Below are 21535 nucleotides of genomic sequence, written 5' to 3'. Positions count from 1 at the left end.
GATGTACGGGTTTGCTGTCTCTGTGAGATGTGGCAATGTTAGGTGTGTGTGTGTGTGGGGGGGGGTAATCACAGCAGAGCAAGCATTGTGAGGTGTGGTAGTTATGTATAAGATGTAACAATATTTATTGTGGGAGAATGAGGTGTGACTGTCTTAGGTATGGTTAAGTTAGGGGAGACAGATTCAGGCAGAGTGTGTGAAGTGTGGTAACGTGAAGTGTGGCTTTATAAGACATGTATGGAGGGTGTAACAGTTTTATGTATGGCAGTGTGATGTGCTGGAATGTGAGATTTGGGAGTAAGGTGTAACAGTGTGAAGTTTGATTATGCAAGATGTGACAGTGTGGGGTGTGGTATGACTGAGTGAGACGTGGTAATGTGATGTTGGGCATTGTCAGGTGCGACAGTGTGTCGATATGGAGTGTGCCGACAGTGTAGGGTGAGGGCAGGGAGGGTTGTAGTAGTGTGCGATGTGCGTAGTGTGATCTCAAGGCACTGTGGGGTGTGTCCATTTTGGGAAGTGGGCAGTGTGAGGTGCTGCAGTGTAAGGCACGGCAGTGTTTGGCTTGACAGTACGGTATGTGGTTTGGCAGTGTGTGGTATAACATTGTGAGACATTACAGTGACGTGTTTGTGAAGTGTGGTAGAGTGAAGGTTGAGAGTATGAGTTGTAGCAGTATGAAGTACGACAGTGTTGGCTTTAACAGTGTTAGGTGTGGCAGAATCAGATAAACCATTATCAGGTGTGGCAGTGTGGGGTTGGAGTGTAAGGTGTGGTAGTGTTGATTATGTGTGAAGTGTGGCACTGTGAGGTGCCGTGGTGTGAGTTGTGTTAACGTGAATTCCAGCAGTTATGTGTTGTGGCAGTATAAGACAAGAAAAACTGAGCTGCAGCAGTGTGAAGTCTGTCAGGGTTTCTATTGCACAGATTCAAATTTTAACTTACTGTGAATCTCCCAGCTAATGAAGCGTTATATACTGGTGTTTTAAAATTATAATATAAATATAATAGGTATTTTGCACTCTAGTTCTTTAGGTTCGTTGACTGACAAAGCATTGTATTTCCTAGTTACTAAGTATTTTGCCAAATAACCCACTCATGCACTAAGTACTATTAGATAATACGTACCATAAGGACGTTGTAGGTAGGTCCATGGGAGAGAGGGATAAAGGAGAAAGTATTAGGACTGGCATGAAAGAGAACTGAAACTACAAAAGCTATAAAGGTGACTATGATTGTCATCATAATATCCATCATTATTATCATTATCATCTTCGTCATCATCCTTATTTACTTTCTCCAACATAGTAATGGGGTGGGAAGAGATAAAGCAACTGTGCAGAAAATCCTGCTAGCGGAGTTATATATGTTTTCAAGCGCTTATCATTTCACTTCATATTCTCTTTTATTCTAACACCCCTTCCATTCACATTCATTTGACCAATCCACCTCATCTACAGACACTCCCTTCGACATTTCATCTCCTCCATACACTTTCCATCATTCCACCTCTTCCATAATTACTCCTTTCATGATGCCACATGTTCCACAAACACTCCATTCACTATTCCACCTCTTCCATAAACGTATCTTCATTATTCCACCTATATCGCACACTCCCTTTATCATTACATCTAGTTCTTGAGTCTCCTCTCCCCATTTTTCCATCAGTTTATCGTTTATCTTCATATAGTCGCTCTCAGGTGCTTCTTCCTACCTTGGGGCAGATGGGACAGCACTGGCAGGGCGGGGTGTACACGGGAACTGGGCAGGCAGGTATGAGCGCAGCGGACTACGGCACAGTCCGGAGTGCAGGCTTACATTCAGGTATATCACTGCCCACTGGATGAAGGGAGAGGAGGGCAGTGAGATATAATTTGTGTACGTTTATTTTTATCTTTACAAATACCGTTCACTGGAAGAAGGATTGAGGACTAAGACAGTGTAGGATTTTGCCAGCTTATTTTTACCGTTTTCGATGTTGGTCACTGGATGAAAAACAGTCTGTGAGACATACGATTTTTTGCAAGATTGATTTCACCTTTTCTCTATGATAATTGCGACTTTTAAAGGCAGTATATGTGCAACAAAGTTTCCCGTTTATACAAGATATTTTCATCATTCTTCGGCATATGTTTACATAGTAAAGATAGTTTGGAGGACTTTTAAGTATGTGTGTATTTATATCATCATATAATCTGGTGTTGCTTCATGAGGAGCGTCAGATCCCGGGGCTAGGCAAGTTGGTCCTGACATTTAAGATGAGCATGGCCAGTCTTATCCCTGAGTGGCATTACGTGAGCAATAAACCCCAATCACTCCTTTGACATAAACCTTCACTGGCTCAATCCGATCTGAGCCCCGAAATTACCCACTAAACTACCAGGCGCCAAAATTTGCTTATATTGTTACCCCTTGCCGTCGTAAATGATTTCCTGGTGTACAGGAAACAATTCGGCTTGCCACTCTGTGTACAGTCACCTACAGGCAGAAGGAAAAGGAAAGAATGAAGGAAAAAAAGACAGAAGAGGGAGTGTAAAGTCACCAGTAGGCAGAAGGACGAGGAAAGAATGAGGGAAAGAAAGACAGAAGAGGATGGAAAGAAAGAAGGATGCAGGAGATAACACAGTTATTATCACTTACAATGAGTTTTTAAAATATGTTTATTATCATGATCATACCGTTCATCATTATCATCATAGCCATCATCATCACCATCAGCAGCATCAGCTGCTGCAGCCCCAAAAATCTTGCCCAAAGAAAATAATGTCATTATTTCCACCATCATCATCATAAAGTTACATAAAATGAAGCTTTTCCTTAAACCTATAACATATAGAAAGATAAATAGATAGATACATAGGCTAAAGGCATAGATATAGACTACATACAGATAGATATAGACAGATTGGTAGATAACCAGATAGATAAATAGATATAGATAAGTAGACAAATATATCTATCCATATGTATCCATGTATTTATCTGCCTGTGTTTATCTGCGTATCTATCTATCTATCTAAAGACAGAGAGAGAGAGAGAGAGAGAGAGAGAGAGAGAGATGAATGGATGGTTATAAACTGAGTGATATTATGCGTCGATACACAGCTATGCTGTACACCAATAGGATATTTATTTACATTCATCATCATCATTATCTAATTCCTCACTAATTTTCACAGATGTCAGTTAACTGCAGGACATAGGAAGCTTTATACAATCAATGGTACACTTTCTTCATTACCATCATGGACACCACCACCACAATTTCATCATCATTGCAGTCTTCATTATCATTATCGTCATCAACAGCATCGTTACCATCATAGTGTCATCATCTTATTTTATGATAATTAATGGTGTGGATAGGATCCAGAGAAGGGCATATAAGCGGAACTTTCAACTGTGGTAATGGAAGTAATCCAATTGGAAGAACCTAACACATTGCACGCTTGAGCGGAAAAAGATGAAAAAAGTATTTGTCCTGTATGAGACAACCCTAGCTTGTATTAAGTATAGATGGTGGGTGTTAGCGCTGAAGTGGTGACATATGGAGGTATATGGTATGTAGGAGGACAACTGGGCCTTGGTAGGAGGCTGTGAAGCCTATGCCCAGAGTTGGAGAAAAAAAAAACACACACACACACAAATGATATAATCGGCCTCAGGGACAAATATTTGACTTTGAGCAATGACCTTACGCTCTACCGAGTAATCTCAAAATAGAATCATTGTCGTCCCGCTGAGGCAATAGTGTTTTTGTCAATGTGTGTGTGTGTGTGTGTGTGTGTGTGTGTGTGTGTGTGTGTGTGTGTGTGTGTGTGTGTGTGTGTGTGTGTGTGTGTGTGTGTGTGTGTGTGTGTCTGTGGCTGTGTCTGTGTGTTAATCACAGCAGAGCAAGCAGTGTGAGCGTGGTAGTGCAAGTTACGTATAAGATGTAACAATATTTATTGTGGGTGCATGAGGTTTGACTGTCTTAAGTATGGTTAAGTTAGGGGCGGCAGATTCAGGCAAAGAGTGTGAAGTTTGGTAACGTGATGTGTGGCTTTGTAAGACATGTATGGAGGGTGTAACAGTTTTATACATGGCAGTGTGATGTGCTGGAATGTGAGATTTGGCAGTAAGGTGTAACAGTGTGAAGTATGATTATGCAAGATGTGACAGTGTGGGGTGTGGTATGACTTAGTGCGACGTGGTAATATGGTGTGGGGCATTGTGAGGTGCGACAATTTGTCGATATGGAGTGTGCCGACAGTGTAGGGTGAGGGCAGGGAGGGTTGTAGTAGTGTGCGATGTACGTAGTGTGATCTCTGGGCACTGTGGGGTGTGTCCATTTTTTGAAGAGGGCAATGTGAGGTTCGGCAGTGTAAGGCACGGCAGTGTTTGGCTTGACAGTACGGTATGTGGTTTGTCAGTGTGTGGTACGACATTGTGTGGCATTACAGTGACGTGTTTGTGAAGTGTGGTAGAGTGAAGGTTGAGAGTATGAGTTGTAGCAGTATGAAGTATGACAGTGTTGGCTTCAACAGTGTTAGGTGTGGCAGAATCAGATTAACCAGTGGGGTTGGTGGAGGATTAGTGCCCTTCCCTGTAAAACAATTAACTCTAAGCCCTTGGCCACCCCGTTTGGGATACATGGCGTCTGGCAATGAATGAATGAAATGAAGATGTGGCAGAGTGGGGTTGGAATGTGAGGTGCGGTAGTGTTGATTATATGTGAAGTGTGGCACTGTGAGGTGCCGTGGTGTGAGTTGTGTTAACGTGAATTCCAGCAGTTATGTGTTGTGGCAGTATAAGACAAGAAATGTTGAGCTGCGGCAGTGTGAAGTCTGTCAGGGTTTCTATTGCGCAGTTCAGATTATAACTTACTGTGAGTCTTAGTTAGTGAAGAGTTATATACTGGTGTTTTAAAATTATAATCTAAATATATAGGTATTTTACACTCAAGTTCTTTAGGTTCGTTGATTAACAAAGCATAGTATTTTCTAGTTACTAAGTATTTTGCCAAATAACCCACTCATGCACAAGGTACTATTAGATAATACGTACCATAAGGACGTTGTAGGTAGGTCCATGGGAGAGAGGGATAAAGGAGAAAGTATTAGTACTTGGATGAATGAGAACTGAAACTACAAAAGCTATAAAGGTGACTATGATTGTCATCATAATATGCATCATTATTATCATTATCATCTTCGTCATCATCCTTATTTACTTTCTCCAACATGGTAATTGGTTGGGAAGAGATAAAGCAACTGTGCAGAAAATCCTGCTGGCGGAGTTATACATGTTTTCAAGCGCTTTATCATTTCACTTCATATTCTGTTTTATTCTAATCCCCTTCCATTCACATTCATTTGACCAATCCACCTCTTCTACCCACACTCCCTTCGAAATTTCATCTCCTCCATACACTTTCCATCATTCCACCTCTTCCATAATTACTTCTATCATGATACCACCTGTTCCACAAACACTCCTTTCACTATTCCACCTCTTCCATAAACGTATCTTCATTATTCCACCTATATCGCACACTCCCTTTATCGTTACATCTAGTTCTTGAGTCTCCTCTCCCCATTCTTCCATCAGTTTATCGTTTATCTTCATATAGTCGTTCTCAGGTGCTTCTTCCTACCTTGGGGCAGATGGGGCAGCACTGGCAGGGCGGGGTGTACACTGGAACTGGGCAGGCAGGTATAGCGCAGCGGACTACGGAACAGTCCAGTGGAGGCTTACATTCAGGTATGTCCTGCCCACTGGATGAAGGAGAGAGGCGGTGAGATAGAATTTGTGTACATTTATTTTTATCTTTACAAATACAGTTCACTGGAAGGAGAGAAAAAAATGGGAGAAATGGAGTTTCCCCGAGCTAAGCCCTGTATTGGACTATATATCCCCGCTAGGGTTACAGGAGCGAGCTACCACTCCCGGCACGGCAGCCCAGGCGAGGCTCGAACTCGCAATCCCCCGATTACGAGTCCGGCGCGCTACCACTGTGCTACCGCGCGCCCCCCACTGGAAGGAGAGAGGCCTAAGACAGTGTAGGATTTTCCTAGCTTATTTTTACCGTTTTCGATGTTCGTCACTGGATGAATAACAGTCTGTGAGACATACGATTTTTTGCTAGATTGATTTCACCTTTTTTCTGTGATAATTGCGACTTTTAAAGGCAGTATATGTGCAACAAAGTTTCCCGTTTTTACAAGGTATTTTCATCATTCTTCGGCATATGTTTACATAGCAAAGATAGTTTGGAGAACTTTTAAGTATGTGTGTATTTATATCATCATATAATCTGGTGTTGCTTCATGAGGAGCGTCAGATCCCGGGGCTAGGCAAGTTGGTCCTGACATTTAAGATGAGCATGGCCAGTCTCACTCATCCCTGAGTGGCATTACGTGAGCAATAAACCCCAATCACTCCTTTGATATAAACCTTCACTGGCTCAATCCGATTGGAGCGCCGTAATTACCCACTAAACTACCAGACGCCAAAATTTGCTTATATTGTTACCCCGTGCCGTCGTAAATGATTTCCTGGTGTACAGGAAACAATTCGGCTTGCCACTCTGTGTACAGTCACCTACAGGCAGAAGGAAAAAGAAAGAACAAAGGAAAAAAAGACAGAGGGAGTGTAAAGTCACCAGTAGGCAGAAGGACGAGGAAAGAATGAAGGAAAGAAAGACAGAAGAGGATGGAAAGAAAGAAGGATGCAGGAGATAACACAGTTATTATCACTTACAATGAGTTTTTAAAATATGTTTATTATCATGATCATACCGTTCATCATTATCATCATAGCCATCACCATCACCATCAACAGCATCAGCTGCTGCAGCCCCAAAAATCTTGCCCAAAGAAAATAATGTCATTATTTCCACCATCATCATAAAGTTACATAAAATGAAGCTTTTCCTTAAACCTATGACATATAGAAAGATAAATAGATAGATACATAGGCTAAACGCATAGATATAGGCTACATACAGATAGATATAGACAGATAGGTAGATTAACAGATAGATAGATATAGATAAGTAAACAAATATATCTATCCATATTTATCCATGTATTTATCTACCTGTCTTTATCTGCGTATCTATCTATCTATCTAGAGAGAGAGAGAGAGAGAGAGAGAGAGAGAGAGAGAGAGAGAGAGAGCGAGAGAGAGAGATGAATGGATGGTTATAAACAGTGATATTATGCGTCGATACACAGCTATGCTTTACACTAATAGGATATTTATTTCCGTTCATCATCATCATTATCTAATTCCTCACTAATTTTCATAGAAGTCAGTTGACTGCAGGACATAGCAAGCTTTATACAATCAATTGTACACATTCGTCATTACCATCATGGACACCACCACCACAATTTCATCGTCATTGCAGTCTTCATTATCATTATCGTCATCAACAGCATCGTCTCCATCATAGTGTCATAATCTTATTCTCTGATAATTAATGGTGTGGATAGGATCCAGAGAAGGGCATATAAGCGGAATTTTCAACTGTGGTAATGGAAGTAATCCAATTGGAAGAACCTAACACATTACACGGCTGAGCCGGAAAAGATGAAAAAAGAATTTGTCCTGTATGAGACAACCCTAGCATGTATTAAGTATAGATGGTGGGTGTTAGCGCTGAAGTGGTGACATATAGAGGTGTATGGTATGTAGGAGGACAACTGGGCCTTGGTAGGAGGCTGTGAAGCCTATGCCCAGAGTTGGAGAAAAAAAAATACACACACAAATGATATAATCGGCCTCACGGACAAATATTTGACTTTGAGCAATGACCTTTACGCTCCACCGAGTAATCTCAAAATAGAATCATTGTCGTCCCGCTGAGGCGATAGTGTTTTTGTCAATTTGTGTGTGTGTGTGTGTGTGTGTGTGTGTGTGTGTGTGTGTGTGTGTGTGTGTGTGTTAATCACAGCAGAGCAAGCAGTGTGAGGTGTGGTAGCGCAAGTTATGTATAGGATGTAACAATATTTATTGTGGGAGAATGAGGTGTGACTGTCTTAGGTATGGTTAAGTTAGGGGAGGGAGATTCAGGCAAAGAGTGTGAAGTTTGGTAACGTGATGTGTGGCTTTGTAAGACATGTATGGAGGGTGTAACAGTTTTATACATGGCAGTGTGATGTGCTGGAATGTGAGATTTGGCAGTAAGATGTAACAGTGTGAAGTATGATTATGCAAGATGTGACAGTGTGGGGTGTGGTATGACTGAGTGCGACGTGGTAATATGGTGTGGGGCATTGTGAGGTGCGACAATTTGTCGATATGGAGTGTGCCGACAGTGTAGGGTGAGGGAAGGGAGGGTTGTAGTAGTGTGCAATGTGCGTAGTGTGATCTCTGGGCACTGTGGGGTGTGTCCATTTTGGGAAGTGATCAGTGTGAGGTGCTGTAGTGTGATGCACGGCAGTGTTTGGCTTGACAGTACGGTATGTGGTTTGGCAGTGTGTGGTATGACTTGTGTGGCATTACATTGACGTGTTTGTGAAGTGTGGTAGAGTGAAGGTTGAGAGTATGAGTTGTAGCAGTATGAAGTATGACAGTGTTGGCTTTAACAGTGTTAGGTGTGGCAGAATCAGATTAACCATTATCAGGTGTGGCAGTGTGGGGTTGGAGTGTGAGGTACGGCAGTGTTGATTATGTGTCAAGTGTGGCACTGTGAGGTGCCGTGGTGTGAGTTGTGTTAACGTGAATTCCAGCAGTTATGTGTTGTGGCAGGATAAGACAAGAACAAATTGAGCTGCAGCAGTGTGAAGTCTGTCAGGGTTTGTATTGCACAGTTCAGATTATAACTTACTATGAATCTCAGATAGTGAAGCGTTATATACTGGTGTTTTAAAATTATAATCTAAATATATAGGTATTTTACACTCAAGTTCTTTCGGTTCTGTGTTTAACAAAGCATAGAATTTCCAGGTTACCAAGTATTTTACCAAATAACCCATTCATGCACAAAGTACTTTTAGATAATACGTACCATAAGGACGTTGTAGGTAGGTCCGTGGGAGAGAGGGATAAAGGAGAAAGTATTAGTACTGGGATGAAAGAGAACTGAAACTACAAAAGCTATAAAGGTTGACTATGAGTGTCATCATAATATCCATCATTATTATCATTATCATCTTCGTCATCATCCTAATTTACTTTCCCCAACATAATAATGGGGTGGGAAGAGATAAAGCAACTGTGCAGAAAATCCTGCTAGCGGAGTTATATGTTTTCAAGCGCTTATCATTTCACTTCATATTCTCTTTTATTCTAACATCCCTTCCATTCACATTCATTTGACCAATCCACCTCTTCTTCAGTAGAGGAGTTTGGAAGGGTGTGTGAAAGGAGGAAATTGAAAGTAAATGAGAATAAGAGTAAAGTGATGAAGTGTACGAGGTTGATAGATGGTAGGGGGATGAATATAGTTTTGAATGGTGAGTTGCTTGAGGAGGTAGATTGTTTTAAATATCTAGGGTCACATGTTGCTGTGGATGGAAGAATAGATGCTGAAGTGAAGTTTAGAATAAATGAAGTAGGAAAGGTGCTGGGAGGAATGAAAAAAGTGTTTAAATGTCGTTCGCTTAGAGTGGATGTAAAGAGAAGGCTGTATGAGGGTGTTGTGGTACCGACTGCATTATATGGGTCTGAAACATGGAATATGGGTGTAGCAGAGAGGAAAAGTTTGAATGTAATGGAGATGAGATGTCTGAGGAGTATGTGTAGAGTGACGCGTATGGATCGGGTGCGAAATGATGAAGTGCGAAGGAGAACTGGAGTTGTTCGGGAGATGGCTGGTAGAGTTGAGCAGAGGGTGTTGCAATGGTTTGGGCATATGGAGAGAATGGATAATGAGCGATTGGTGAAAAAGATAACTAGATCTGATGTGAGAGGTGTAAGGCTGAGAGGAAGACCACGAATAGGATGGATGGACAGTGTGAAGAGAGCGCTGGATGCGAGAGGGATGTCTGTTGAGCAAGGAAGAGTGGCTGTGCGTGACAGAAATAAATGGAGAGAAATTGTGAATGAATAAGTGATGACGCAGCCCTGAGGGGATATTCTCGCGCATTTGGTCTGATCAGCTAGTCAGGTCAGGTGCGGGTAAGGGGATGGGTCTGTTATGATGTGGTAGGGGTAAACCAGTTCTGCTGTCGGGCCCTGCTGCGGATGTCACTGATTGCATTGCCCAGTTGACCCTTGTGCGGTGTGGTGCGGTGAGGATCTGTCCGTTCTCCCCTTTGGGGCTAAGATGCGAATGAATGTGTTTGAATGGATGAGTAAATGGAGAGTGAGTCGTCCTGTCTCGGCTACCTCCCTTTCCTTGGGGGAAGCAGCCTAGGTATATAGATAGATAGATAGACCTCTTCTACAGACACTCTCTTCGACATTTCATGTCCTCCCCTAGTGGCGGACACTTTCCATAATTTCACCTCATCCATAATTACTCCTTTCATCATGCCACCTCTTCCACAAACACTCCTTTCACTATTCCACCTCTTCCATAAACGTATCTTCATTATTCCACCTATATCGCACACTCGCTTTATCGTTACATCTAGTTCTTGAGTCTCCTCTCCCCATTCTTCCATCAGTTTATCGTTTATCTTCATATAGTCGTTATCAGGTGCTTCTTCCTACCTTGGGGCAGATGGGGCAGCACTGGCAGGGCGGGGTGTACAGAGGAACCGGGCAGGTAGGTATAGCGCAGCGGACTACGGCACAGTCCAGTGCAGGCTTACATTCAGGTTTTTCCTGCCCACTGGATGAAGGAGAGAGGCGGTGAGATAACATTTGTGTACGTTTATTTTTATCTTTACAAATACCGTCCACTGGAAGAAGGAGAGAGGACTAAGACAGTGTAGGATTTTGCCAGCTTATTTTTACCGTTTTCGATGTTGGTCACTGAATGAATAACAGTCTGTGAGACATACGATTTTTTACAAGATTGATTTCACCTTTTCTCTATGATAACTGCGACTTTTAAAGGCAGTATATATGCAATAAAGTTTCCCGTTTTTACAAGGTATTTTCATCATTCTTCAACATATGTATATATAGCAAAGATAGTTTGGAGGACTTTTTAAAGTATGTATGTATTTATATCATCATCTAATCTGGTGTTGCTTCATGAGGAGCGTCAGATCCCGGGGTTAGGCAAGTTGGTCCTGACATTTAAGAAGAACATGGCCAGTCTCACTCATCCCTGAGTGGCATTACGTGTGCAATAAACCCCAATCACTACTTAGATATAAACCTTCACTGGCTCAATCCGATTGGAGCGCCGTAATTACCCACTAAATCACCAGGCGCCAAAATTTGGTTATATTGTTACCCCGTGACTTAGTAAATGATTTCCTGGTGTATAGAAGACAGTTTGGCTTGCCAGTCAGTATACAGTTACCCACAGGCAAAAGGAAAAGGAAAGAATGAAGGAAAAAAAGACAGAACAGGGATTGTAAAGTCACCAGCAGGCAGAAGGACGAGGAAAGAATGAGGGAAAGAAAGACAGAAGAGGATGGAAAAACAATTTGCAAAATATGTTCATTATCATAATCATAGCGTTCATCATTATCATCATAGCCATCACCATCACCATCAGCAGCATCAGCTGCTGCAGCCTCTAAAATCTTGTCCAAAGAAAATAATATCAGTATTTCCACAACATCATCATAAAGTTACATAAAAAGAAGCTTTTCCTTAAACCTATAACATATAGAAAGATAAATAGATAGATACATAGGCTAAACGCATAGATATAGGCTACATACAGATAGATATAGACAGATAGGCAGATAAACAGATAGATAAATAGATATAGGTAAGTAGACAAATATATCTATCTATATTTATCCATGTATTTAACTACCTATCTTTATCTGCGTATCTATCTATCTATCTACAAAGAGAGAGAGAGAGAGAGAGAGAGAGATGAATGGATGGTTATAAACAGTGATATTATGCGTCGATACACAGCTGTGCTGTACACCAATAGGATATTTATTTACATTCATCATCATCATTATCTAATTCCTCACTAATTTTCACATAAGTCAGTTGACTGCAGGACAAAGGAAACTTTATACAATCAATTGTACACTTTCTTCATTACCATCATGGACACCACCACTACAATTTCATCATCACTGCAGTCTTCAATATCATCATCATCATAGTGACGTCATCTTATTTTCTGATAATCAATGGTGTGGATAGGATCCAGAGAAGGGCATATAAGCAGAATTATCAACTGTGTTAATGGAAGTGATCCTTAACACATTGCAAGCTTAAGCAGAATAAGATGAAAAAAGTATTTGTCCTGTATGAGACAGCCCTAGCATGTATTGAGTATAGATGGTGGGTGTTAGCGCCGAAGTGGTGACATAAAGAGGTGTATGGTATGTAGGAGGACTACTGGGCCTTGGTAGCAGGCTGTGAAGTCTATGCCCAGGGTTGGAGAAAAAAAAATAAATAAATAAAAAAAAAAATGATATAAACGACCTCAGGGACAAATATTTGACTTTGAGCAATGACCTTACGCTCCACCGAGTAATCTCAAAATAAAATCATTGTCGTCCCGCTGAGGCAATAGTGTTCTTGTCAATGTGTGTGTGTGTGTGTGTGTGTGTGTGTGTGTGTGTGTGTGTGTGTGTGTGTGTGTTGGTAAAATATTTCATAAAAGTTGTCAATAAAATTTCAGCAAACCTTCAGGAAATAGGAACTCTGGGGATGTGCAGAAGTCTATTACTTTTGACGAGAATTTGACCAAAGATGGCCCAATGCTGACCGCGATATATATATTTTTTTAATATGCTCGCCGCCATATATATTTTTAATATGGAATGGCTTTATTTTGATGCTCAATGATTAAATTGCTTTGAGTTTTACTACTTTTCTTCAAAATTGTTTTGAGGATTGCTTGGACCTTAGCCACCATGTTTTGGTGGACGATTAGCATTCTGGCCCCGGATACTTTTGTTCCACTGCATCCTTTCTTGGTCCACAGTCACAGTCCCAAGTTTGGTCCACATTAGATGAAAACTGCTTAAGCTGATGTTACTGTGTATATATGACTTTTGACGTAATGCTTTCAAAATCGCTCCCAGTCGACTGAGAACGGTTTGACCCACATGGTCGAGCCTTTCACCTTGCTCTATGACTAATGGTTCTATAATCCTGTTCGGTCTCTACTGTATAGCCTTGCCTTCCCTTCAACGCTTTCACCAATTACGAATGAAAACTTTTAAGGTGACTCTTTAATGTGACCTTGACCGACTTAAATGTCTCACAAAAAAGGTCAACCTCTTGTCTAACCCTCAACCCTTACACCAATTTGGATTCAAAATCGATCAGAAGCGTTTGAGTTATGCTTTTCACACACACACAGACACACACACATTGAGACATGCAATGTAATCCCGAGCGTTTAGTGTATTAAGAGATAGATAGAGAGAGAGAGAGAGAGACTCACGCTGTCAGATAAGGTACAGCCACCGCCACCACTAACAACACCAGCACAAAGCGAGCCCCAACCATTGTCACCGCAGCACAGTCTGAAACACAAAATACTGTCACTTAGGCACATTAGTAACATGACTTTTTAAAGATATTTTGCTCATACTTGGCAACCATTTTTATTAGTTGGATTCATCCTCAGCGGAAGATCTTGAAACTTTCATTAGGAGGTACTTTTTTATATTTATCACCAAACGATAATGTTAAACTTTTCGAACTGAAAAGGTTAGGCAAATCCTTTAATAACCCTGTTCACTACATCTGGAACTCGTACAAGCTTAATAAATCTGTCTGGTAGAAATAAAAGTAATATTGAAATGATCCTCCTGTTGAAGGATTAATGAAGATTATTTCGAACCTCTCCAATGTCACAGATTCTCCATAGTTAAATAGAGTGGTAGGGATATGGTAAGGACAAAAAGGCTAAAGCGCAGAGAAAAGCTTGAGCCATTCCTTATTGCACCTTCCTTTTTTATTTTATTCTCGCTACAAGCAATGTTATTCAGCTTTCAGAAGACGTCTGATTGGAATGTGGATAAAATTAGGAAGGTAGACTATGGTGGCATCAAGGAAGGGGAAATTAGGATAGGCTGTCAAGCAGAAGGGAAGAAAAGTAGGCAAATGTGAAAGAAAGAAGACAGTGGGAAAAATAGGCAAGCAGGATAATGGAAGGCATTCAAAAAAGTATACTGTTTTGGTAGGGAGGAAGAAAAGGAAAGGTAAGTGCTAGGCTGGCAGAATGGAAGGAATAGGTCATTGGCAGGCAATATGAATGGAAGGCTAGACAGGCAGGATGAATGTAGCTAAAAAAGTGGGATAAACAAGAATTAAGTGAACTGGAGAAGCAAAAGAACGAGGCGGTAAAGAGCGAAGAAAACGGGGATTGGAGCCAAACAGTTAACCAGGAGAGTACGTAAGCTACGCAGACAAGTTGGATGGTAAGATAGACAAGAACAAAGATGGGAGGAGGTTAAAATACAAGGAAAGAGGAAAACTATCTATCTGTATCTATATACCTAGGCTACTTCCCCCAAGGAAAGGGAAGTAGCCGAAACAGGACGACACACTCCCCATTTACTCATCCATTCAAACACATTCATTCGTATCTTAGCCCTAAAGGGGAGAAGGGACAGATCCTCACTTCACCACACCGCACAAGGGTCAATTGTGCAGTGCAATCAGTGACATCCGCAGCAGGTCCCGACAGCAGAGCTGGTTTACCCCCGCCACATCATAATAAACCCATCCCCTTACCCACACCTGACCTGACTAGCTGATCAGACCAAATGCGGGAGAATATCCCCTCAGGGCTGCATCATCATTTATTCATTCACAATTTCTCTCCATTTATTTCTGTCATGCACAGCCAGTCTTCCTTGCTCAACAGACATCCCTCTCACATCCAGTGCTCTCTTCACACTCTCCATCCATCCTATTCGTGGTCTCCCTCTCAGCCTTACACCTCTCACATCAAATCTAGTTATCTTTTTCACCAATCGCTCATTATCCATTCTCTCCATATGCCCAAACCATCGCAACACCCTCTGCTCAACTCTATCAGCCATCTCTCAAACAACTCCGGTTCTCCTTTGTACATCATCATTTCATACTCGATCCATACACATCACTCCACACATACTCCTCAGACACCTCATCTCCACTACATTCAAACTTTTCCTCTCTGCTACACCCATATTCCATGTTTCAGCTCCATATATCGCAGTCGGTATCACAACACCCTCATACAGCCTTCTCTTTACATCTATTCTAAGCGAATGACATCTAAACACCTTTTTCATTCCTCCCAGCACCTTTCCTACTTCATTCATTCTAAACTTCACTTCTGCATCTATTCTTCCATCCACAGCAACATGTGACCCTAAATATTTAAAACACTCTACCTCCTCAAGCAACTCACCATTCAAAACTATATTCATCCCCTTACCATCTACCCACCTCGTACACTTCATCACTCTACTCTTATTCTCATTTACTTTCAATTTCTTCCTTTCACACTCCCTTCCAAACTCCTCTACCAACTGTCTCAATCTCTCCTCTGAATCATCCACCAGTGCAGTATCATCTGCAAACAGCAGCTGCTTCAGATTCCACTCTTCACCATCAACATTCACCAGACTCAGACCTCCACCTAAAACTCTTGCATTCACCTCCCTTACAACACCATCCATATTAATATTAAACAACCAAGACGACATCACACATCTCTGTCGCAACCCCACTCTCACAGGAAACCAATCACTCACAGCATTTCCCACTCTTACACACGCTCTACTATTTACATAAAAACTCTTAACCCCTTTTAGTAATCTACCATCAAGTCCATACAATCTTAAAACAGTCCAAAAAGCCTCCCTATCAATTCTATCATACGCTTTCTCTAAATCCATGAGTGCCCAAAACACATCCTTGCCTTTCGTTAAATACTTTTCACACACTTGTCTCACCGCAAACACCTAATCCACGCATCCTCTCCCTCTCCTAAAGCCACACTGCTCATCACCAATCACTCCCTCTGTCCCCTCTCTAACTCTCATAATTAACACTCTACCATACACCTTACCTACAACACTCAAGAGATTTATACCTTTAAAGCTAGTACATTCATACTTATTACCCTTGCCTTTATACAATGGGACCACACAAGCACTTGCCCAGTTAACTGGCACCATACCTTTCACAAAGCACACTTTCAACAATCTTACTAACCAGTCAACAATAGTCACTCCACCACCCTTCAGGCATTCCACAGCACATCCACCCATACCTACAGCTTTCCCTGTTTTCATCTCCTTTACTGCCTTCTCCACTTCCTCCTTCGTGATCGAGGAATCATTCAAGTCTCCTAACACATTTTTTCCTTGCACCCTTCCATCAACCACAATCTCAGCTGCCCCTTCCTCATCTGCATTTAACAGTCTTTCAAAATACTCTGCCCATCTCTTCCTTACTGCATCCAACTCATTTAACATCTTTCAATCCTCTGCTTTTACTCGCTCTTCCTTCCCAGACTCTCCCTTTCGCACCCTTTTCACCTCCTTCCAGAACATTTTCTTATTCTGTTGAAAATTCTCAGTCAGCCGCCTACCCCACCTCTCATCTGCTGCCACTTTAACATCACGCACAGCCCTTCTCCCCCTATTCCTCTTTTCCTTATACCTCTCATATGACACCTCATGCTTCCTCTGCAGCCACACTTCATATGCACGTCTCTTCTCAGCTACAGCCATACTTACTTCTTTGCACCACCATTCACTTCCTTTTCTTATACCACCACCCACACGTCTCACACCACACATCTCTTCTGCATGCCCCACCACAGCACTCTTAAACAACTGCCATTCCTCCTCCACACTGCCATTTTCCTGATCTTTCACTGCATTCCACTCATCTTTCAATTTCTCCTGATACTCTATGATTTTCTCTCTTTTATCCAACTCACTCACTTTCAAAACCTCCATGCCACACCTAACCCTCCTAGCTCTCACCCATCTCTTACCTACTCTTTACCTTCCACCAGTTAGTGGTCAGACATACCTCCACCCTCCCCTCTCAGAACTCTCACATCCAACAATCTTCCTATTACATTCCTGGACACAACCACATAATCCATCAAAGCTCTTTCAACAACCCTTCCACCCTCCTGTCTCACCCATGTATACTTACAAATATCTTTCTTCTCACACAGCGTATTTCCAATCACCATCTCTCGCTCAACGCACATCCCTATCATTCGTTCCCCATTTTCATTTCTTCTGGGCATACCAATGATACCAACTACACCTTCAAATGCTACATTTCCCACTCTACCATTCAGATCTCCCATCATTACCACATTCACATTCGCTCCAAAACTCTACAGACACTCATCAACATCATTCCAGAAATACTCCCTCTCTTCCTCATCCCTTTCACTACCAGGCCCAAATGCACTCACAAACATCCACAACTCACGTTCAAGATTCGCTTTCACCCACATCAGTCTCGATGACATCTCCTTCCATTCAGTCACACACTGCTGTATTTCCGGACTCACTAACAAGGCCAACACTCTCGATAAAATGGAAGATTGGTAAGCAGTGAACTGACAGGGGGTAGGGGGACAGATGTAAAAGAAAGATGAATGGGTAAAACACTGCCCAGGATTGATAGAAATAAATTAGGAAGGTAGGTTCAGCAGGATGGAAGGACAATGAGCTAGGAAGAAAGGAGGATGTATGAAGAGGAGAATAAGATCCAAGAAGACAAGGTGAAAAAAAAAAAAAATGAATGTATTATAAGCTAGGTTTAGCCCAACCGGAGGCAAATAAGTTAAATAGGCAGAGAGGGAGGGAAGAAAATAGTCCATATGTCTGAGTCAATCCATCATAGATCAACAATTCCCCTAGCTGGCAAAGTAAAACTTTGATAGGAGGGAAGACAAGGATACAAGAAAACAGCAAGGAAGAACGGAATGGAGAGTTGACAAGGTATGTATGATGAAGAGCAGGTAGGCAGGTAGAAGGGAGGAAAACAAATGCAGTGAAGAACAGCGAACAATAAAACAAGAAAAACTGTGTGACAAAGTGGAAGCTCTGATGTTCCTAATTATTTACAAAATCTGAATTAAGCGTCACTCGTGGGTCATTAACTCTAATAAAAGGTCTTAAAACTGCACCAAAGTTAAGCAGATGTTGCAACAGGACCAGCAAGGTTCAAACGTGTTGGCCAGTGTGGAAACTCGTTCTGTGAGCCCAAGATGCTCAAAGGCATTACTTTTTTTTTTTTTTTTTTTTTTTTTTTTTTTTTTTAAGGAACAATAACGCTCAACTCATTTTAACAAAATGTATAACTACCCTCTCTCCATCATGAATTCTCCGCTTTAATAAGAGATTAATACTAAAGTATGGTGCTAGTCACGAAGAAGCATTATGGAAAGAATTATGGTGCCATAATATTGTCTTATTCAGTCATCAAAGTAAGTGAAGTAACTTTCAAAAGGACGAAAATGTCAGCAGGCTAAAGTGAATGAAAGGAAGTACGAATGAACATTGGACTTACAATCTTTGACCACGGAAACGTCTTATTCTTTTCAGTTTTGGTAACTGCGAAAGATTTTTTTACTAGGAAGTTTTTAATGGTTACATCAAAGCTCTCCAGTTTCGTAGTCTCTTCATATCTGTAAAACAACGTCTGGTGGTATTAAGGAAACTGTAAAAATGAACTAACGGCATCGGATGTATCGAGGGAATATTCTCTTGTAATTTATGCCATTCTCATATGGACATAGTTTGAATAAATAACATATGAAAAAAAAAAAAATACTGCCAGACTGTGTCAGATGTGCTACTGAGCTTTCTACCCTGACAAGAATACGACCCAAGGAATCCATCTTGAGTACGACACTCAACCGTCGTTTAGCATTCTGTTCCCTGTTTTTAGTTGTACGAAAGGAACAGGGAGAACTACAGTAAATATGATATAATCCGAACATATCGTGGTCTGCCAGGAAATTAACAAAGAAAAGAAAAAAAGAAAATAATCAGTTGTTCTTTCCACTGTAAACATAAATACCATTTCATCCAAAGACCTTGTGGTTCACCCGGAAATCGAACTTTTGGATCTTATAGTTGCTCGCCGAGTATATTATCGCAACTATCACCGTCATTGCTTTATATATATATATATATATATATATATATATATATATATATGTGTGTGTGTGTGTGTGTGTGTGTGTGTGTGATATCGCGGGTGCGAAGGGGTGGTGGTGGTGGTGCACTAGCATAAACATGGCCCACAGCTGAAAAATCCTGAGTCCAATTCCTAGGTTGACCACGGTAGCTTTCGGCATTATCCCTTTACCCCACTCACTTCATATATTGGGCAGAAATAGAAACTAGATCTGTAAATCGACATTCGCGTGTTGTACCTTGAGGAAAATTATGTACTCCGGAAGCTATATTTGTCGTTAACAATTGGCTATACTTTATAAAAATTTACATCTTGCTCTCGAGAAAAGAACGATGCCAATAAATACCTGGACTATAAGAGAGCGATGTACACCTTCCCGCTGTTTCCGTGGCACTGATGACGGTCTCACACCAGTGCTGCCAGATAAAGCTGCCAGAAGTTCCCTAGATTCACCTACAAAATTTCCCTGTTTAGTCCTTTATTTCCCTGTTACCTTTATGTTGATATATATATATATATATATATATATATATATATATATATATATATATATATTTAGATATATATATATATATTTATATTTATACCGGTATATACACTATTATAATCTTATCATCAATGTAAACTCTTATTGTTCATTACATACCTTAAAAAACAGCTATTCCTGCTGAAAATCACTCGTTTTATACATGTCAGCTGTCATAAGCTCCAAGTGGAATGGTGTTGTTTCAAAGTTGTAAGCTGATGAAGTTTCAAGTGTTCTTGGCATGAAACATTCCATTTAATGCTTCTGTGTTCAGTGAATTTCTAACTTTGGTTTTCATTAGGTCCACTTTAGAAAACACCCTTCGAACACTTGCACTGGAATGAGGCAAACACGGCAATTTTTTCATTAATTTTCCAAGAAGTGGAAATAATGGTGTATCATCACCTTTTATTCAAGTCGCCAATTTTTTGCCAGAATTTGTAAGCACTAATATCATGTATTACATTCAGTTCTGTGTTTCTGAGTAAACGCCACTCACTGTCTATCTTGTTTGTCATTTTCAGGCACCAGGTTTGCGAAATGAGCCGCTAATGAGGCAATAGATGGGACAGTTTTCATCAGTACATTTTGTGGGTCTAAAGCTTTGAGGTTTGTGAATACTGGGTCCTTCACACACACACACACACACACACACCTGTGCTGAGATCGGCAATCCCTTTCCCATTGTGACCTGTATTTCCTTACCCAACATTCCTTCCCTCTCCTTAAGGACTTCCCACTTCACCTGTCCCTTGTTTCTCTCCGTCCTTGTGCCGTGATCTGTAATCCTTTTCCCCTAGACCTCAACTTCCTTACCCTACCTGCCCCCCGTACCACCGATAGCCAATACCTCACCCCCCCCCCCCTCAATCCTCCACTGCCTTCTGCTCTCTCTCTCTCTCTCTCTCTCTCTCTCTTAAATCTCAGTATCTTTCGAATTTCCCAAGATTTTGGTGTATTATGAATTTTCTTTCCTGTTTCCCTGTAGCTACCTCAATTTCCCCAAAACAGGGAAATTTCCCTGTATCTGGCACCACTGTCTCACACATCCTTCTCTTTATATACTTGCCCGATGCACTGCAGGAAATCCCATGTTCTTATGATTATACTTCTTTTTGTTTGTGTTTCATACAAGTAAGAACACACACCTTCAACATACGGTACGTATTTTAAAGCGGTATTACTGCGCAGGAAGTAACTGTAAAACAAAGAACAAAACGCAAATTCTCTTAAACTCATGGATGATATGGCAATTCTATATAAACATCGTTTGTTTTTCAGAGTATTTAATTGTCAGCCGCATTGTAGGGATCGTACGTAATGATTGCAAGAAATATATCAAGAAAAAGAAGGGTATGAAACAGATCGTACCTCATGGCTGTTGTTTCTCGTTTCATTACGAGAGATATATAAATAGTTTAATGTAGCTTTTTTCCTCTGACGCTAAGTAATATCCACACTAGAGGAAGAAAAAACAAAGTACACATTCTTCTGAAGAGATGAAATATAAAGATCCTGTATTTCCAGATCGATCACAGGTTTTGTAACAAAACTCAACACGTATCTTTTAAGAGAAAAGCTGAACGACGCTTGAGGGACAGAAATAGTTTATTTAGAGCTGTTTGACCGAGTTGTCTGAGAAATGTCTGTTGAGAGAAATGCAGGGATGGATTTATGTAGGAAATATATAAAAATAACATGAATCAGAGAGAGAGAGAGAGAAAGAAAGAGAGAGTGTCTCCAATGGTGACCATCATCCTCTCACATGATGTAGCGCTGCGTACTTCTTCCCTCACC

The 21535-nt window shown here is 41.0% G+C and overlaps 1 protein-coding gene and 1 pseudogene across 3 annotated transcripts in view; both read right to left on the bottom strand.

Annotated features, from left to right (window-relative positions):
- LOC145416658 (paralithocin 2-like) overlaps window positions 1–21535 on the bottom strand; it is a 57168-nt gene that overhangs the window by 6373 nt on the left and 29260 nt on the right. For both annotated transcript variants that reach the window (XM_080285592.1, XM_080285591.1), the window contains exon 3: window positions 5639–5752. In XM_080285592.1, coding sequence (XP_080141718.1) covers window positions 5639–5752 — 114 coding nt within the window. The remainder of the gene's footprint in view (window positions 1–5638; window positions 5753–21535) is intronic.
- LOC145416634 (paralithocin 2 pseudogene) lies at window positions 7282–19585 on the bottom strand (annotated as a pseudogene). The gene is made up of 4 exons (XR_013900312.1): window positions 19559–19585; window positions 13478–13559; window positions 10648–10768; window positions 7282–7305 (listed from the first exon to the last, which is right to left on the bottom strand). The product of XR_013900312.1 is annotated as a paralithocin 2 pseudogene (transcript).

The sequence above is a fragment of the Coenobita brevimanus genome, chromosome 107, assembly GCF_032717465.1.
Source record: "Coenobita brevimanus isolate Jiangsu-jjx chromosome 107, ASM3271746v2, whole genome shotgun sequence".
Lineage (NCBI taxonomy): Eukaryota > Metazoa > Arthropoda > Malacostraca > Decapoda > Coenobitidae > Coenobita > Coenobita brevimanus.
Note: the sequence above shows the minus strand (reverse complement) of the source record. Positions and strands in the feature narration are given on the sequence as shown.